At 47.2% G+C, this 20,137-nt stretch overlaps 1 protein-coding gene across 2 annotated transcripts; it reads right to left on the bottom strand.

Annotated features, from left to right (window-relative positions):
* Window positions 1-278: 278 nt before the first annotated feature.
* GTPBP1 (GTP binding protein 1) lies at window positions 279-19,926 on the bottom strand. 2 transcript variants are annotated; one of them, XM_065658442.1, is made up of 12 exons: window positions 19,729-19,926; window positions 14,128-14,239; window positions 11,483-11,663; window positions 10,068-10,416; window positions 9,526-9,649; window positions 7,472-7,586; window positions 6,869-7,013; window positions 6,569-6,751; window positions 5,633-5,768; window positions 4,874-5,052; window positions 4,167-4,364; window positions 279-2,598 (listed from the first exon to the last, which is right to left on the bottom strand). In XM_065658442.1, exons 1-12 carry the CDS (start codon window positions 19,918-19,920, stop codon window positions 2,506-2,508), a joined length of 2,007 nt encoding a protein of 668 aa, XP_065514514.1. In that variant the 5' UTR covers window positions 19,921-19,926; the 3' UTR covers window positions 279-2,505. The 2 variants fall into 2 exon arrangements, with proteins under 2 accessions (XP_065514514.1, XP_065514515.1); XM_065658443.1 differs by lacking the exon at window positions 19,729-19,926 and adding an exon at window positions 15,923-15,978.
* Between the last annotated feature and the right edge of the window lie 211 nt (window positions 19,927-20,137).

Genomic DNA, 20,137 nt, shown 5'->3' with positions numbered 1-20,137 from the left:
CACACCAGAGCTTGCACCGTGCAAGCAGTCTCATTCCAACACTCCGCCACCAAGAAGCACTAAATCTTACGCAGCGTAAAAGCTGTCAGGGCTGGGCAGAGGCTCGGTGGCAGCTCTCCTGCAACATGGCATGTCCTCCCCTGCTGTCACCACGAACGCAGCCTCCTCTCATAGCCAGCACAGGAGCACGGTGCCAGGCAAACCTGCTCAGTCTGGCTTTCAGCATTAAAGTGGCAAGCACTGTTTTTTCAGAGGGACAAAAAGCAACAAAGGCATACTTTAACTTGGAACAAACTTTTTTTTAAAATTTATTTTATAGATCACACCAGACAGAGTGATCTTTGAATGCTGGTCACAAAAGTAAGATCACACTGCCTCCTCTCCACAAACTGAAGTAAACCCTCTTCCAGTCTCAGCTGTCTCCTTCGTTTGGAGCACAAGGAATGGAGAAAGAGAACACTACCTGGAGCTCCCTGCTCCCCTGGGAAGCAGAGGGCAGTGAAATCAGATGCAGTCTGATGCTGCTGCAGGGCCACAAGACAAAGGAACCAGGCCCTGGTGCCCTGCTTAGCCACACTTCACACCCCCTCACAACGCGGGTGCTATTAGTGTTGTAGCTGCCTGTAGTTCCCCCCTTGCCAGGAGAGTGCTGGTATTTAGGCACAGAGCTTGGAAAGGACCGTCTGACTTCCTACCCTTTCCACCCACTCTCAGGCCCTTGCAGGCTCTAAGGCAAAGTACCCTCATCTCCAAACTGCATTCCTCACCTCTCCCACGCCGCTTAATGCTGTTGGATGCTGGTGCCGGCATGGGGAGATGCGCTCCAACCCCGCCAAGCCTGCTGTGAGTCAGTCGGCTTGAAAGTTTACCTTGAATCGCAAGGTGCACTGGAATGAACTTCACACGGGTGCCACAGAGTGAGAAACAGGAACAACTCGCTAAGGAGGGACAGAAACTTTTCCGTCTCACTCTAATTAATATAAAAGTCCTTCATCAGAGGAGGAACCCTCAAAGAAACCGAGGCTGACCGCACCTGCTGGGGAGAGCAACAGTTTGCTGAGGATGCCACCTCCTTCCTCAAAACGCTACCACGCTCCCACAGCTCACCACAAGCCGGCAGAAGATAACTCCTGTCCTCACGGGAGCCAAGGGAAGAGGCAGGGTTAGAAGAACAGAGATCAAAATAAGCTGAGGATTGATCACTTCCATAACCCAGGGTTTTAAAAAAAAAAAAAAACCCACTGTGATGACAATAATGTTAATTCATAGACTGTCCTTGCAGGGCCTTCCTGGAGAAATCAGAAATTATCATTAAAAAAAAAAAAAAATCTTAAAAAAAATTAAATGAAAGGCAGAAAAATTACCACGTACTTCCAAACCTGAAAGCACTTCTCTAAGTTTGGTACCAATTCATCATTGCCCTCTTAGGCCAAGAGGGGAGGAGACAAATCCCACCTCTGCCATGGCAAAGCTTGGCCAGTGAGTTCCAGAAAAGATTTGGGAAATCTTGGAGTAAACAAAATCAAGGGGAGGTCAAGTTTGCCTGGTGTCTCTGTTCCAAAAGTATATTTCCACCTGTGATCTCTGTCTGTCGAGGTGAGGCAGCTTTCTCTGGCTCAAGGGACAGAGCATGTGCTCCTGCACTGTATTTTTAATACTGTCAGTTGAGCTGCCACTGCCTTGAGAGACAGGTTAGATTTGCTCCGATGTGCACTGAACAGACAATAGGAAAAGCAGCATAATGGAAGGGGAACAGGATGGGGAAATGCCTGCCCATTTAATTCTGTCTCTATTTAAAATCTTAAGTGCTATCAATGTATTTGAGAAGGATATTTAGTATAGGATTCCACAACCTAACATCAAGAACTGCTTTCCAATTTGCTTCCTTCTTAGGTCTCCAACTAATGAATTTTCTTATCATCTCCTTCAAACTTCAGTTGCCACAACATTAAATCCATTTAGAAATAGTTTAAGATGGAAGGAATCCAGAAACATATTTGGCATGGGGCCACAGTGGTGAGGAAACAATGCCCTACGCAGCCACCCTAAACAACATGTTTTAACCTTTGCAAGTCTGAAATTTCAGGTGTTTGATAACCCCTGATCTGAGACGGCCCATAGGAGGAGAGCAACAAGTCCTGTGGACAGAATGGGGTGAGGGAGGAGGGAGGCAGCTAACTGGCTCTTCCCAGTTCTATCCAGACTCTCCTCTCATCTTCATGCACACAAAATATAATAAAAACTAATAAGAATAAAAACTAAGCCCATGATGTACAAAAATGTGTTGACAGGGGGAAGAGGAAGGTGTCAGTTACTCAGTTCGGTGTGTTTTATCACCTTCATTAGCTTAGAAATTATGCTCCTCTCCATTGCTTCCTTCAGGGAGGAGGAACGATTCTTCTGCAGCCAATCAGCTGGGATGGGTTTTGGTTTAAGCTGCTCTGGATCTTTTGGATAAGAAATGAAGGGAAGGGGAGGAATTCCTCAGAGGGAGGAGTAAGAAATTCAGCAGCCACTGGCAGGAGTCACACAGGCTCCCTGAGACTTCACTTTATGGCGCTGACCTCCGCGTCGCCGGCCTCCTCCTCCGACCTTTGACTGAAAAACAAGAAGAAACGCTTCAGCGCACAGCACCCTCTGAATCAGAACATCAGCACATCAGAGTTGAGATGGATTACACACATGTCCAGACAGCGGGAGGGTAGTTGTGACTGATCAGCTTCCTACCACTGCAGGAAGGCAATAAGGCAGACAGACACACCATGAGGAAGGAGGAGATACAGACACACCATGAAGTTCAGCCCTTCAAGCTGGGGAGGATCTGATTTCTCATGCTTCACTCCCATGAGAATCAGCAGGTGTTATGGGGCTCAGCATCCAGGAAACCGAGGCCTCAGGCTCCTTGGCTTTGTGGAGAATGGAAGGAGAGCCCTCCCGCCCCACCACCAGGGCTTCCTTGCTGATCTGACTCTGTTCCCAGCCTCAGGCCAGCAAGCCAACCCTTCTCTTCTAAAGCAGCCAAATACCTTATTGCCCTCACGGATGTGGGGCTCTTCATCCAGCGCAGGCTGAGGGGAAGCAGCAAGGAGAGAGAGGCAGAGGTAAGCAAAAATAAAAGCAACAGAGACTCTCAGGGGCAGGGATGAAACAAAAAGCAAGCTGGGAGCACTACTTACAACCACGGTGATGTTACAAGACGACAGAGGAGACAGGGGATCAGTAAGAAGCCACAGGCATGCGCAAAGGGAGAGAACCCCTGCCAGAGGGCCCTCTTTCAGCAGCCAGCCTGGCTCAATAGGGTGAGATTTGACCAAAACCAACTAAGATATCTAAAATTAAAGGGAGGTTGGGGGTAACACTGACTAGGTCACTTGACAGAGTCAGTTCCTAGATAAGTACACTAAAAGGAGAAGACCCATGTAATAAAGCTGATAAACAGTTCCCAAAGCTGGCAGTTAGAGCTTTCATTGCTTTCAGACCAGAAGGGCTAGGTATCCTTCTCAGAGAAGCTCAGCTGAGAAGTCCTAACCAACAAAACAACTTGGATAAATTTACCTAGAAAGAGATAAGCCCTTCTTTTTCCTTGGATGTCTCCATCCTCCCTCCTTGACAATGCAGACAACCTGTGCCTAATACTACTATGTAAGTTGTAGTTTGTCTAGTGCAGGGATATTTTACCTCTCATTCAGACAGCAGAGACTCATTCTGTGACAGGTTGTTAGATGCTTTGCTGGTTCAGCTACTGGGTATATGGAGATGCTTCCTCACCATGAGCACAGTGAAGCAATGAAAACAGGTTGCCAAGGGAGGTCGTGCAGTCTTCCTCCTTGCAGGTTTTCAAGACATGACTGGATAAAACCCTAAGCAACTTGCTCTGACCTCACAGCTAATCCTACTTAGAGCAGGAGGTTTGACTAGACACTTCCTGAGGTGCAACCTCAATTGTCCCAGGACTCTAAGCTGCTGAAAGGTCAGACAATGAATCATCCAGTCATCAGAGAATTCTGATTTCTGCTGTGAGAGTACTTGTACTCCTATTTGTTTCTGTTGCACAGAGAGTCCCAAGGCGAGTTCAAAGGGTATGAGGAGATAATGCTTGCGCTTCCTCCAACAGATGAAACCTGGATACAAACAGCTAGGACAGGCCTAATATTTTCCTCACTTACCAATGGTTGCAGGGCAGTAGGAGTCGGTGGTGCCGCTGCTGTTGAGGGGGCCTCATCCCCAGCTGGTGGGCCCCCAGCTGCCATCCCAGATGGGGGAACACCATCCTCTCGTTTTGTAACTGCTCCCTTCTTGGTTGACTGCATCTTGATCTGCTGTGGCTTGGAGTTCATTGGTGAGTTATTGGTGGTCTGGAGTAACTGAAAATTATAAAGAGAGAGGCCAAAATCAGCATTAAAATAGCTAGGCCAACCTAGCAAGGTCCAATGCTGCTTTTTAACAAAAAGCCTCCAGAAAATTGATTACCAATAGTCATCAAAAGAAAAACACAGCAGCTGTTCAAAGAAACCTGGGTCCCTGAGCTGTCCTCAAGAACCCTTACAGGGTGGAAAGGGCCACTGGGCTGAGGTGACACTCAGCCCTCCACAGTATGACTCAAAGGGACCAAGCTGTCAGAAGAGACAGCCTTAAGAATCAGAGGCATGTGGCTCAACCCCCACCTTCGCATTCCCCTGTTCACACCAGCTAAAGACCCACCCTACAACAAAGCAACACATGTCAGGCCTGAGGTTTGTGATCATAGGACGTCTTCTTCCCTCAATTTTCCAGAGCCATCTGGATTCTCCTGCTGGCTTCTCCACACCAAAAGTAGTTTATTGGTAAAAAAAAAAATCTAAAAAAAAAAAAAGTTGGACTCTTGAGCCTTTACCTTAGTGATGGTACCCACAGCTTTGGTGCGGCCTTCACGGAAGACCAGCCGCTGGTCTATATGCAAATATTCCGGGGTTTTGATGAAGCGAAAGTGCACCGTGGCTTTGTCCCCCGTCCGCAAGCAGTCCTTGTCCATGCTGAGAATCGTGGCTGTCTGACGGATGCTGCCACAATGCACTGCAAATGTAACGTACAAAGGCTTTCAGCAGTCAGCGCCATTAGCGGAAATAGGTTCGGACAGAAATCTCAGGCAGCTCTTGCTACCCTACAGCTAACGGCACTGAGTTTGGAATGTAAAAAATCTATGGTGTACCGAAGATCATATGGGTCACGTGGCTGCCTTTATTCAGTCCTACAGAAAGCAAACACATATAAGCTAGAACAGTTGCCTTCGAGCAGAGACTTTCCTGAAGGACCCTCAACAGAATCCTACACATCAAGCAGCTCGTCCAGAGGGTAGGACCCAAAATAAGTCTTTCCATCAGCATTAGAAGCTGAAGGATCTTTGCACCACAGAGATCTGGCTCAGGCAGGCTCCAAGTACACCTGGAGTCACACAAGTCCTTTTTACCTGCAGCCTCCCCCACTCTCTCAGCTCCCTTCCCTCTCTCCAACATGTTGCTGGGAAAGGTAAAACCAGGAACTACGGCTTATATGCATGTTAACAGTGTCATCAGGAGCAAAATTATCTCAGCCTAGAGCTGATACAACCTGTTATCACTGGGAAACAAAGATGAGACAACACTCAGACACATACCCATGGCCTGGTATCGTGGGCTGATGGTGGTGGGGTGATGGAGGACCAGAATCTCTGCTTCAAACTCCCACGATGCTTGTGGATTCAGGCGCGGTGACACCATTACCATGCCCTTCCGGATGGAAGAACGCTTGATCTGAAAAGCAGAGACACAAAAAAACCTTAGCATGGTTCTCTGGGGAAGAAATGTGCTTCGCTGGCTGACGGCATCCAGAAGGATCCTAAGGGATTTCAGAGATATTAACTCGTGTTCACCAAAAGGCAAAGCAAGAGCTGTTTAGCAGTATGTGATGATGTTATGCAAAGGTTGCAAAAATCAAATTCAGCTGAAGTTTCTAAGGAAGCTTTAGTTAGAGTGCTGGGAATGCTGGACACTGACACAGAAGTTTTAAGTCACTGATCCTTTAAAAGCAAAACATACATCCTGGTTGCACGTTATCCAAGCAGATGATCTCTCCAAAAGCACGATGTCTCTTGACACAACATGATAAGCCTCAACACATGAAGTCTGGTATAGCTTAAACTATAACCCCTTAAAGTCAGTGCAGATTCTATTGTCAGAAAACTTTCACAGGAGCAATTACCTCAAATTTTAAAACACCAAAACATGCAGCTGGTCCTACAAGCTGAGAGGAATAGTGTAGAGGACACTAACGCAGTTGCAGCACAAGAGGACACTTTTCTTGCAATGCCTCCACTTCATTACACATCTGCAGCACTATTCCTCATTACTTTGGGTTCCACTGCTTTTACCTGGCAGCTGTCAGGTGGAACAACCAGGACGCGGGAACCACAGAGGTTCCACGGGATTTTATTCTGCTGCAAAACAAAGCAGCTGAGGTTTGCAGAAGCAGTCTTACTGCGGCTGAACTCCAAGAGCACTCTAAAATTAGGAGGGTGGTTCCTGTTCTGGAGGTCTAGAGCAGATCATCTCACCTTTTTCAAAGCAAAGGAGGCAGTCTGGCCTCCCCGCACTTCTTTGACGGGCATTCTTTTGCGGTGGATGGACTTGACAGCGATAGGTAGGAAGTTGCCAAGGGGATCTGGCCCCAGCAGCAGGGTGTCGTTTAGCTTGATTAGGCCTCTCAGTGTCGTCCCAGACACAACTGTTCCTACACCCTGTGCCAAAGAAGAAAAAACAGTAATTGGGGTTAATCAGTCATGCTAGCAGAAGAGCTCTACGAGACCTTATTCGTCTTAAAAGGAGAAAATTCTTCGAAATGCCGGGCCTCTTACCGGGACAGAGTAAGTGTCATCTATCTGGAATTCTGCTGGCTCTTCTTCCCTATAACTGGTCCGTGGAGACAAGAGATTAAGAAACATCTTCAGCAAATCTAGGTTCTCCCCAGTGACATTTGAAATCTGGAAAATCGGGCACATCCTGTAAAGGAAAATTTATGAAAATGGAGTTAGGCAACCTCCTTGCCTGGAATTCCACGTGTAAGGAGACATCCAAAATCTTGGGACTGAATTCAATACACAGTGCTAGGAAGGGAGAGCCTGGCAAGCAGTCAGATGCACAACACCCCATGTTTGAAAACCCTGCAACATTGCCTCTGCCTTCTAATGACATTCAGGAATAGGTGTAAGGTTCCAGGACTGAAGGAAGAGAATACCCTGCCATCTTCTGCTGACTGCCCAAAGCAGCCCCTCATTTCTGCCTCAGAGAGGGGAACACAAGCAGGTCAATCTCAGAATCAACACATTCTTATGGAATCAACACACCAGATGGCAGATGCAACCTTCACACATCTAGACAATGGGACTCTCTTTCTGAGCCTTCTCACCCAGTCTCCAAATAGGATCGAAAGAGAAACGACTCTCCTCTGCTCCCGTTACCTCTCTGAGCTGAAGTTGGAGGCTGTTACAATGACATCATCCTTGCTCTGAACCAGCACGGGGATCTTCCTGCACCCTGGGGACTTCAGCAGTCGCTGTAACAGCTTCAGGGTTTCTTAAAGGGTGAAATGAATATTGTTAGGGCAGCATCTCCCGTCTTTACAAATCGCTTTTGTGGGGTCTCTCCTCAAGGGGAGACTGGTGCTCTTGCCACAACTAGACAGGAGAAGATGGCTAAAGGCGCGTGAGTGAGACCATGTGTTTGCTGCAGCCCAGGTGGGACTCAGGAGCCGTTCCATCTTCCATTTCATGCCAGCTAGCTTGCTGCCAAGCAACGCCATACATGAACAGACACACATATTTGCATCTGCAAGTGCAATGCTGTGAAGTAGACATTTTACAGCTGTCTATTAAGTAGCTTTAAGCAGCTACAAGGGGTTTCCTATTACTATAAAGGATTTTTCATATTGAATTCAATGAAAACCGGAAGCACTCAGGAAATGACATAACTGAGAATATGTGAATTAGAAAACAATTTTGAACAAACAAACCTCAACACACTTTGCCTGGCAATCAACATGCCCTAAAAGGTTAGAGAAGCATGAAAGAGGTAAAGATCACCACCACAGAATATGACAGTGTAGGTGGACAAGATCCAGAAATAAATGTTTTAGGACAAATCTCATGGCTTCCAACTTTGATCTCTTGCCTCTTTTTCATTTATTTTCTAAGCCTCATATCTATCAGCCAGCAGGGGCAACAACCTATGCACTAGCAACAGCCTCCTGCGAAGTGCCTTATGATAAATGAAGAAAAAAAAGAAGGCTAGTAAAGCCTGGCTTAAAAGAGCAAATAATTTATATTCTACAATTGTCATCCAATTAGACTTTTTTGTGAACAAATGATTGCCTATGGGAAAGCAATATTTTGGATACAGAAACACAAACATCTAAGCATGCCATCTGCTCTTCACTGATACACTTGAGCCAAATCTTGTGTCTATTTAATTTAAACAGAACATGACACAGGAGTGGTTTCTCCCAAGAGCAGCTCTTCTCTCCTCACCCTGAGCCAAACATTCTCCTTCCTTCCCTGTTAGTATGTTGTGGTCGGGTCCTACATTTATTTGCCAAACATCTATTACAGAGATATTTAGATTATCTTTTGATCACGTGTCTGTTTACCTGAAACATATTTAGGATTTTTACAATAATGAACTAACCACGGACAGTACCAGGAGCATTCACTTTCCTGGTTCTCAGGACTGCTTATCAAAAAAAGCGCTGTTCCAATTAACCACAGCGTGTTCCTGAAGGGGTGCAAAATGAATCAAGAGAATTTTAAAGGTGACAGCTGGTCACAGCCTGAAAAAATGTCAAGCAGAGGTTAAAGGGCCACTGCTGGGGTTTAGAGTTGCTGTTTTAACTGCTGCTGAGCAAACAAGTCACAAGCCCCTGCTGCTCGTTGCCATCTCTGCCTGCGCCCAGTTTCAGTCCTGCTACCAGAGGTAGCTGCTTTGAACCATGATTCATTTGTTGTTCAGAGAGAAGAAGAAGCTGCTGTAGTTCTCAGCGTATTTGAGAAGTGCCCAGGTGAGCAGAATGTAACAAGCAGCTGCCCCTTCACCTAACAGCTGCCAGAAAAGAACTTTGATCACAGCTTAAGATCACACTCAAACTGTGGGCAAGGAGGAAAGCAGCCTTCAAGAGAACTTCCAGACTTTCCCTCCAGGTTTAAACGCCCAGAGGGAAAGTAAAACCACAACCTCAACTGCCTGCTTCACCCCTTAGAGCTCACCTATGCAAAACCTTGTAGCAAACACTTTTGGGTTGCCCAGCGGAGCCCCCCAACTCAGGTAATTTTGAAATGGTGACTATGAGTGAACTGCCTGCAAAATGGGCAACAGAAAAGGACAGATTTATGGAAGGTATTTAAGACTCAAGTCAAAACCAGATATAGCGGTTTTCTTCCAGCAGTAATTTCTCAACCCCAGCAGAGGATAACAGCACATACAGAGGTAAGAAACAGACCTGGAGAGAGCCTGTGAGACTCACCTTGCAGGATGTTGGCAGGACACATGTCGATCTTGGTCACCACAACAAAGACGGGAACGTTAAGTGCAAGCGCCAGGCCCAAGTGCTCCTTGGTCATTCCAACAATCCCAGCGTTACTGCCAACCTACACCAGGGATAGAAGATACGGCGATGGAAATGTTCCTCCTGCAGTGAGGTGGGTTACAGAGAAGACATGCAGCAGACTGTAATTAGGTTTTAGATGCATCGCTGGGACTGTATGAGCAGACCCAGCTTATTTCAAGTGCTCTTGGACATTGGCTAAGGACTCATTTCATCTCAGTTTTAACAAAGTTTTCTAGAATTCAGAAATCTGTTTTCAAGAATCACACATCTTGGGCCTGTCTGGGACTGAGAGTCCTGGGGCACTTGTGTCAGAGTCCTGGCTTCTGCTTTCCAGCTTTGGGAGATGCTGCCTCCCTCCACAACCCCACAGGAACTTTGCAACAGGAAAGAAGTTGAGGCTGTTAAAGCTGTGAACAGCCCCGCTTATGCTGGTACTGCACATCTTTCTTGCTACCTACCATAAGCATGCAGAAGTCAGGTAAGTGGCCGGTCATGCCAAAGACGGTGGTTTTCAGGTACTTTTCATGACCAGCCAGGTCAATAAAAGTGATGACCTTGGTGGATTTCTCACAGATTTTTGTCCACTCCAAGCTGCCACCGTGGCTGTCGGGCTTGTTCACCACGTTGCCCTCGCTGTCGAAGCCCAGAATGTCATTACCCACACTGCTGGTGCGGCCTGACTCGATCTCGTGCTTATGGCGGAAGAGCTTTTGCCGGGCAAAGCCTCGGCCGTTGTCGAGTTCGCCATGTGTCAAGACACCTAGCAGCGTACTCTTTCCTGCATCCACATTACCAACCACTGCTACCCTGGAGAGGAAAGCAAAAAGGAACTTGGTAAAATCTGATACCCAAAGAAACAAACAAGCAATCAAAACAAACAAACAATCCAAAAAAACCCACCACCAAACACCAATGCTCGTGCAAATAACTTTTTCTCCCTAGCCTTCAAACAGATTCAAAAATGTTAGATCTCCACAAGCAGAGCAGAGATTCTTTCACAGTTATTAGTTAACAGCAGAGAGCCCAGACTCTGGAGACTGGGATGTGGAAGACTGTGGAAACATGTCACTGGTGTCCAGAACACAGTCAGCTGAACGCAACATCACTTGATGCCACACAGAATCTCTCTCTTCCAACTCCTAGTCTCTGCAATCCCACACGTACGCTGTGGCAAATCAAAATAAAGGCTAAATCTCAACTTTGTCTAGAATAGCTCTGCCTTTCTCATATTCCTCATGTTACAATAGCACCAGGTACTAGGGAGAGCACAGAAATTTAAATTGCTGTTTCCAGAAAAGGAAAAGTTCAAAGAACAATGAAATGTTTCAGGAGAAAATCCACTCCTACAGCAACCTCCTTCCTTGCCTCTGATAAAGGTGGCTATTATGGCTGTTGGCAAATGTTGGAAATCCATTCTATCCAGGTCTGGGCAGACTCTCAAGTCATGTTGCACAAGCTATTATATGTCCATTAAAAGGTGACTTGGATCACCACAGTCTTGGAATAGAATTTAACCCTTAGTCAAAACTAATGTACTCCAGCAGTGTGTGTATATGCACGGATACGTGCATATGTGGCTCCCTACAGGGATTCCAGCACACAGAAGATTCCCAAACTGTGAAGCTGTCACCCAGAAATCAACAGCCCTCAGAGCTAAACACAGGCAAATCTCCACAAACAGCTCATTCACAAAAGACACAGCAACAACAAAAAAACGGTGGTTTCATTAGCAAGGAGTGGTCAAGCTCAATTCCCTTTGTTGCTACAACACCCAGACTGGAACCAGCGCTGCTGGCTCAGCATCACGGTCTGTTCACAGGGCAAAAATGCAGCTGGGGCTGCTGACTAACCCTGTCCCCACCCAGCTCCTCACCTGACCTCCAGGAAGTCGTTGTCACCCACACGTTTCCGAACCAGGTAGTCCCGCACCTTGCCCCCCGCCTCCTGGTGCTCCCGCAGGAGGATGACATCGGCCTCCATCTGCTCCGCCATGCTCTTCAAGGTGGCGTAGGACGCTTCCATGTCTGCCTCGCTCAGACCGTATTCAGTCCCGTCTAGGAGGATGTTGGGGAGACAAAGGACAGTCGGTGAGCATCACGTGGCAATGGCCATTGGCAATGTCAACCTGCCTGCGACTTGCACACCCATCGGGATTTGTATGTGGACTGGAGAGGTCAACCATGTAAACAGAATCAGCACCCTTTGCCCACAATTAAGAAGGATGGTCTTAACTCCTAAGTCCTAAATGATACTAGAAAAGCACCGTCTTTCATCTAGAGGAGGCTTCTTCAGAATTTCTACAAGCAAATACTTAGGTATTGGCAAGAAAGACACATTTCTGTCTAATTCCCTTACTTCACATGCTGAAGGTACTTTATGCGCAATTTCCTTCGGTGCAATAAAAGGAAAAGCATTAACAAGAGGATACCTCTGACTGAAATATCACCACAATTAACCAGTGAATGTGGGACCAATTTAAACAATCAGCTTATTTTATAAAACCACATCCCAAGTGCAGTTTTTCTGTAAGTCTGGCTTGTACAGCAATTTCTTTAACCCCTACATACTCCAGTTAAAATTATAGTTTTGTTATGTCTCACTGCCTTCATCCTGGCACTTGAAAGCAATACTGACAGCACATGAGGCCAGAAAAAAAACAATAAGCAACTGCTGTCTCTGAACAGCCCACCCAAGCAAAGAGCTGACAGTCAGAGCAAGCCAGAGGCAACTACCTGGACAGCTTAAAGGCCACCACAGCTCTCAGCTTCTCTCCTAACTCAGGTGCTGAGAAGCTGCACAGATTTCAGGCCAGAATCTCCTCTGTAGGTATAAGAAAACAAAAACACACAAAAAACCCCATGAAAACCAAAACCCAACAAAGGTGGAGAGGCACACGGCACCTGGATGAGCAATACTGTTGCTGTGTGCGCATTCATACGCATGGCTGACTCATCAGCTGGTGAGCAGCAACTGCGGTTGGCATAAACTAATCAGCATTTTAACTACTGCGCAGCTCTACAACAAGTAGAGCTGCTGGGTGATTCCCAACGTAGCGCATAAGCTGGTTGAGAAACTGTTGAGGTGGTGGGGAAAACAAAAAGCACCACGGCTGGGGAATGAGAAGGAAGAGACGGGAGAGGGGAAAAGCCAAGGGAGAAAGGGAAGGGTCACTGCTGAGGAAGCTCTGAGCCTCCTGGCAGGTTTCACTCGCTTCTCAGTTGGGCATCCGTGATGACGGAAATCACAGACGCTTGAATGAGGAGGAGGGATGGCTGCAGGGATATCGAGATTTTTTTTCTATTGGCTATTGTTTCCAATTTACAGAAGAGATCCCCACTTTCTTTGACTATGCAGAAACCCAAAATGAAGTCAGAAGTTTTAGCTCACATTTTAAGAAACAAATGCCGGCTTCTAAGTGCATCATTGCAACAACCACCAGTTAACAGACTTAACAAGGTATCCTAGAAGAGAAAGCAGTTACTAGCCTGCAGATGTGATTGTCCCAAACACCAAGGATTCAGATTACACGTTAGAAGCTCACTTGAACACAAGAGCATTATCCCTGTGATACTGGCTGCATGACCACTGGCCACCTAATCCTGGCTTCTCTTCTACCTTGGCTGCTTCACAAGACACCATGAAAACCTCAAAAGCACACAGTTCTGAGGCAACACAACTCTCTCCCTCCATTATCTCAGCCAACCCTGGTGCCGATGACCACAGTTTTGTCTTGTTCCTCAAATGTAGCAACTAGTAGAATGTTTCATCATAACAATTTGAAATCCAGTAGATATCTAACGTATTTGAAACGTGCCTTTAGCCTTATGATAGCCACAGACCATTTTTTTGCATTCAGAAAAGAAATTCTGATTTCAAAGAAAGGCCATGTTCCATATTGTTCTACCAGCATCAGATGCAAATACTCAAGTTGTGAAAAAGAACAAAAAAGTAACCCATGCTAACTGGTAAAACCTGCAAAGGCAAATGACTGTAGTGACACCCAAGTTAATGCAACAATAAAGGCCTCACACTGAGAAAAGGAAAACCTTTCCATAGTACAGACACACATGAACAAAAAAAGCCAGCAGCACATATTTTGGCTATCTGAAGTACCTCTAATACATTCCTGTGGGGTAAAAAATAATGTTATTTACAATGGAGAAGTGAACAAAACCAGACAGAACAAGAACCTCCATCAGACATTGCAGACATCTGTACCAAAACTGTTATTGTAATTTCAGATCCTTCACCTCTTCCTGGTGTGCCCAGACAACTTAAGCCTTATTTCCAAGAAGAACATGTATGATTTTATACAAAAATGTGTTTAGCTCTACTACATAAGACAATTGTTGGCAGGAATAAAAAAGAATCCGTCTCACACGGTCTGCTATGCTTTATGGAGGTTTCCAAGTTATTCTGGAGAAGGAATACTACCTTTTGCAGCAGCCAGTTAGATGAACTAGGTTTTTCTTTTAATTTGAATGTTTGTTGCTGTTTTCCTGAGGAAGCTATACTCACCTGATCCTTGACCAATGACATAGATGGTCTCCCCACATCCCTCATCAATTCTCTCTGACATCTGCCGGAGCAAACTGTCATACTGCTCTGCAGTTGGACTCACCATCACTAGCTGGAAAAAAAAATAAATACCCAATTTGCAGATGTCAAGCAAACAATTTCACAACCAGCTGCACTTATAAGGGCAATCAATCCGTGTGCTTTATGGAAAGACAAGGGCCCTTTCGCAAGGACTGCTTTCTGGCGGTTTGTTTTTGTGTGGTTGTTTGTTTTTTTTTTTTAAAGCAGCTTCACTGACAGCTATTTCCTTATGACACTGTACAAGGTTATTTGTCTGAGCTCAGAGTTCATTTACATTGGAAGATTTACTTCAAAGCAAATAAGAATACCAAGCACCTCATTTTGAAGTAACCAATGTTTAAAAGGCACATTTAAGTGAACATCCCACTGCTATTTCTGTGTAGTACATGTTTCTGTGCAAGGAAAACACAAAGGGGAGGAAAGATTTCCTCCAAAGAAATCCCTTAGGTGGGTGCTCCACCATCTCCACTGCACAGAGTGCAGCTGCTCGTCCAAGGCATGACAGGCCAGCCAGAGGAACCCAGGCAGATCTCACTGCAGAGCACACCTGGGCACCAAAACCTAGAACATCTGCTAAGTCCTTCACGTGCTTGATCTCTCCTTTTGTTTTCCAAGGGGGCAGAGGAAAACACAAATAAAGATTATTTTCCAACTACTAACAAGACTTTAGGTACTTTACACTACAATGCTGAAAGGCAGACATACAAAGCAGTTTGTACATGTATATTTGGAAGTTTCACTAGTGGAGAGCTGCAGTTTTGCCAGCCAGCAGCTGTGTCACCAACAAGCTTTGACTGCAGTTATTGCACCAACCTCAACTCTCTTTGCCCTTCCCTGCAGAGGCATCAAGAGAAGAAAAAAGTAAACAAAAACAAATCAGAAAATGAGGACAAGACGACAGTGTTTCAAAGAGGATTTTTCTTAGAACAGAATGGTGTAGTACCATTTCAGGCAAAAACCTGTGTCACTCATACAATACAGCTGAAAACAATCATACAGAGTGGCCACAATGGTGGCGTGGCTGTGGCTGACCAAGGAGACCTTCATCGCCCATCAGGACCCAACAGCTACCTGCTGCCTGGCTGCGTCCAGTCTTACAAACCTGCTGCAGGCTGAGCATCCCGGTACAGTGGCTCAACAGCTGCTGCGATTGAGATGCACTTTTCTGTTAAAAAGCCACTTTTAGTAAGAGCCGTAAAGGTTATCGCCTACAGGTAGCCCTATGGGTAAGCACTCCTCTGCCACGATTCAGCACTCAATGAAGTCCATACTTCCACTAGCTGTCCTCACACGTTCCATAGTCACGCCCAGAAAGATATACTTCTCTTCACTATGCACCAAGGCCAGTCTGAAATCTGTGCCAGATTTGCCTAAGACATATGGTTTACAGCAGTTTGTAATGATCACATTTTCAAGCCTGCCCAACACTCTCTACTAACACAGCCTGTCTCGCTAGCACAGCTAACACAATGCTACTTCACAGGTAATGAAGACCTTGATTAGAAATCTGGAGTGTAAGGGAACCCAAAACCCCACAACTTAAGCGGCTTTCACAACTACTACAGCGACGCATGTATCTGGAAAAGTGAAGCAGAGGCAGCGAGTGCTGGTTAGAAGGCTTAAGGCAGCCAAAGCAATCCTTTCCCCCAATGTTCAGGGTCACACAGAACACGGATGTGTCTGCAAGGGCCAGGGAGCTACAAGAAACAATCACCTTCATGTGCCTTCTTTAGATGCATGCCCTAAGGCTTTGAACTACTTGGCACAGTCTGCGAAGAGTGGCAAACATTCTGATCTGGAAGGCCACATAATCTTTCTATTTAGAGCCACAAAGGATCGAGTTTTGCCTTATACTAGTTGGTCTTTTGGTTTCGTATTCTTCTTAAAAGAGACCACTGATATAAATGTATTGAGAGGAAAATCAGCAACTGTTCAGAGGTTTGATTAGGACAGGAATGGAAGGCTGTGTGTTGATGCGTAGGGCTTGTTTTGCCCAGCAAGCACTTTCAGGAACTCCTGGATGCAGAGCAGAGAAGCACACTGCTTAGGCTACTGCACCAGCACAAGTCAGGGACTCAGGAATTAAACAGGCTGCCATATACATAAAGATCAATAAAATAACAGAGGCCACCAGTGCAAAAGCACACTAACTTCAGTTTCCTCAAGTCTCATGACCAGCTTTGTTTTTCTACAAGTCCAAATGCTTCAGCAGTGTGAGGGGCAGGGCATTGTCTGAAGTACGAGGGGACACTTCAGCTGAGCAGCTCGGTGCAGCCTTTCTTCTTGGTGCTAGGCAGAAGGGCTGGGGGCTCAAGCAGCATGGTATCCACACGCATCAGCTCAAACCACCGTTCCTCCAGCCGACGCCTTTCGCTGCCATGCAAAGGTGCTACTGAAGGGTGTTCCAGTGGCAGACTACCTCCAAAGCCTGTCCCGGCACTGATGAGGCCTCCAGCTGAACGATATAGCAGGATGTCAAGAGAAGGATGTGTAAAACAAATAGCAGCTTTCATGGTTGACACCTTCCAATGCTTCTCAGCGCCCAGCCAGTTCTGCAGTTTCCCAGGTCATCGCACAATTTTACTTGCTGTTTTGAAGATCTCTTTCACTACCTGGACAGAACGAGCCTGTTCTTTGCCATTTCCTTGGTTGGACAGAGGCCGTCCCTCTTGGCCTCTCTACTTTTTTTCCTTTTCACATTTGAACAATCTCCTCCATGCTTGCACTGTGTATTTGTGTTTTTCAGAGCTTTTCAAAAGTCAAAAATTTTCACTTTTGTTCTTTCCACTTTGCCAGGCATTGAGCAGTTAAGAGTAGGAGCTGTGTGTGTCTAGCAACCTCAGAATTCCTATAGGGCAAAAAAAAGTAACAGCCAGTTATTGTTTTATTCTCATGACAGCAGAAGGAAGTATATCTCACGAGTTCAAGATGTCATCTCTAAAGTCCCTTCCCAATTTCTGGGGCGAGGTGGCTTTTCCCACCTTTCCTCTGACCAGTTTTGGGATTAACAAAGACCACAGGTAGGTAATAGCTACAGCTGACTGAGCTTTCTCCAGGGGGACAGTTGGACTGCGCCACGCTGCACTGGCCAACAGCAAGCAACAGGCCTTAGTATTAATTAACAGCAATTTCAAGACACCACTGAGATTGAGCTAAGGTTGTATCACCTCTACAGGTAGACCTTACAAAAGAAGCATCCCATACCCATACGGTGGACAAACTATAAAGATTAAGGGCAAACCAAATACTATGCGGTACATAGTGCTGCTTTTTATTGGAATAACACAGCCTGGCATTTTTCATGGCTGGAAGGCCATCACCAGCCACTGGGAAATCAGGGGAAAGGCACCTTCTGTAATGTCATATTTTGCTTTCTATTTCCTGTGGACATACATAGTCCAAGTGCTATTAATGGTCTGCTGTCAATATAGATCTAATATAAGTATCAGCTTTGCTACTAGCCTGTGTGATATGGTTTTGACCTGAAAGGTGATTACTACTGCAGTGTGTTAGTACTGAAGGGAAAGCAAACACCCATTACGATTGACATGACAATGAATTTGTGCTGATGAATGGAACTGTTTGCTTGATCAGCGGACAAGGTGCACTATGTATATCATTGATAACTGCATCGTTCCTCTCTAAAAAGAGCACACCTCACAATGAATGTACTGGGGAAGGAGTGGGAGAAAAGTATGTAATGCAGTGAGGGGATGGGTCAGACCAGAACAGAAGTAGCAGCTCCAAACAAACTGACTGTAGTAGGAATCACCATTTTAAGCAGGAATTGGAGGGGAGCAATTCAACTGCGAAGGCAAAAAAGATGGGGAGATCAGGGGAGGGCATGTGGGATTGCTGTTTTGAACACATAGCAGGAGACTAACTTTAAGAGATTGGGCAAAGCTTGTAGTCTTAGTTCTCATCCAAGATGGGGATGAATGAAAGGTCTAGGGGAAATGGAAAACTAACTTGTAACGAATATATTAAAAAAAAAAAAAAAACCAAAGAAAACGCTTACCTATCTCCTCCATAGCACCTGCAGATTTCTAGGAGTGGAAGACGGACTGACAACACAAACGGTTGTGGGAGAACAGCATTCCTCTCTCTTCGTCAGAGTTTTGGTCAGGTTCTTGGCTGGCAAGAATCGGTGACACAGCTCTCCGTGTCCTCCTGCGCCTTCTTCCACACCAGCCACATCCAAGACAAAGCACAGATCAATACTGGCATCTTGTATCAAAATCTTGTCCAGCTCATTAAGACACGAACAGGTGGCTCAATAGATACTGCAGGTTTGATTTATGTCCTTTACTTTCTTATGAGACATCTTCATAACATTTGTTTTAATACAGCACCACATTGTAAAATATCTAGTCATCCCCTCAAAAAATGAACGGTTTCACATCCACACACCACAATTCCTCTTTCTTCATTTCATCACAGAGGGCAAGAAAATCCAGGACTTTGGAACAACTCCAGCTGGAACGACGAAGAGGAGGGATGGCAGGAAACCAGGAGGAAACACCAGTTTCTGGATCACATAACTACAAGTGGACTGAACCAAGTTTTCAGGAGACTTTAGAATCGGAGATGACATCATGATACACCAAACCCTTAGCAGCAAAGGACACACAGTTAAAGAGATGAGCCAACTGGGACAAAATAGAAGGCAGCACGGGAAGGCAGCTATTGTAGCCTGCAGTGGGAGTGTTACTACAATGTACCTTCCTGCGAGACGGAAGCAAGAACAAATTCTGACAGAGTAAGACCACCACACAGTTTTACCACTGTGTGATCCTAGCAAGCAGCTGTGCAAGGTGAACAAACCTTTTTGTGTCGATGCAACCTGGTTTGCAAGAGCAAGGCACCCTTGTCACTGAGCCCTTGAGCTCAAAAAGTTACAAGCTCTGACCTGCTTTCAAGATTGTGAAGAAAGCCCCAGGAACCAGTACGACTAGCAGCAGAGATAACTACAGAGAACCGGCGAGGAGGAAAAACGTTGGTGAGACGTCGAAGGGCTGTCAGCTTCCAGCCCCGCGCTCGCCGAGCGGCTGCGACACCCGCTGCAGGCGCCTCCCCGGGGAGCCCAGGAGGGCAGGGAGCCGGGCGGACCAGCCCGCCAGCACCCACCTTTCCCGGCCAGGGCGCAGCTCGTTCTCAGCTCGTCGCAGCTCAACTTCTCTGCGCTTGTCCCGGCCGCCTCCCCGCGGCACGGCGGGCTCTGCCGCCCGGCCCGGGGGAGCCCCCGGGACACAAGTGCAGCCCACAGGGAAGCCTCTCGGTGACATCCCCCCAGCCCCGGCGAAGGCCGGCGGGTCCCCGGCCCCTCGCTCTCCCGAGGGGAGTGGAGCGGGGACGAGAGGGGCTCGGCCCGCCCGTCGGGCCGGCCCCGGCTGATGGGCCGCGCCGCTCCGGCCGGGACGGTGGGCAGCCACACGGGGAAGGCAGCCGCCGGAGAGAGGGCAGCGCAGGGCCCAGCGAGGCGATGGCGCTCGCCGCCGGCCGCCCCCTCGCCGGGCCTACCTTACTGGTGAGGTCGATCTCGGGCTCGCCGTTGAGCGCCTCGCCGTCCTCGCCGTCGAAGGCGGCGCCGAGGGGACATGCGGCTGCCGCTACGCGAGGTCCCCCGCCCGGGGAGCCGGGCTCCGGGGCGAACATGCAGGCCGGTACCGGGGAGCCCCCCATCGGGGACAGGCTCCGCTCCGCCGCCGCCATCTTCCCTGCCCCGGCCCTCCTCCCCCGCCCCCGACCCGCCCCTCCGCCCGGGCGGCGCGGCGGCCCCGCCCCCGACCCGCCAAGGCGGGGCGCGGCGGAGCCAGCCAATCGCCGGCGGGGAAACAGGGCGATTAGTCTGTAGCCATGACGACGGCGGGTGGGGTCGCCGTTATTCATAACAGAGGGCCACGCCCCCGCAAAGCGCGCGAAGCCAATG

This window comes from Caloenas nicobarica, chromosome 1, assembly GCF_036013445.1.
Source record: "Caloenas nicobarica isolate bCalNic1 chromosome 1, bCalNic1.hap1, whole genome shotgun sequence".
In the NCBI taxonomy this organism is placed as follows: Eukaryota; Metazoa; Chordata; class Aves; order Columbiformes; family Columbidae; genus Caloenas; species Caloenas nicobarica.
The sequence above is the reverse complement of the archived record's forward strand: the minus strand, read 5'-3'. Positions and strand labels throughout refer to the sequence as shown.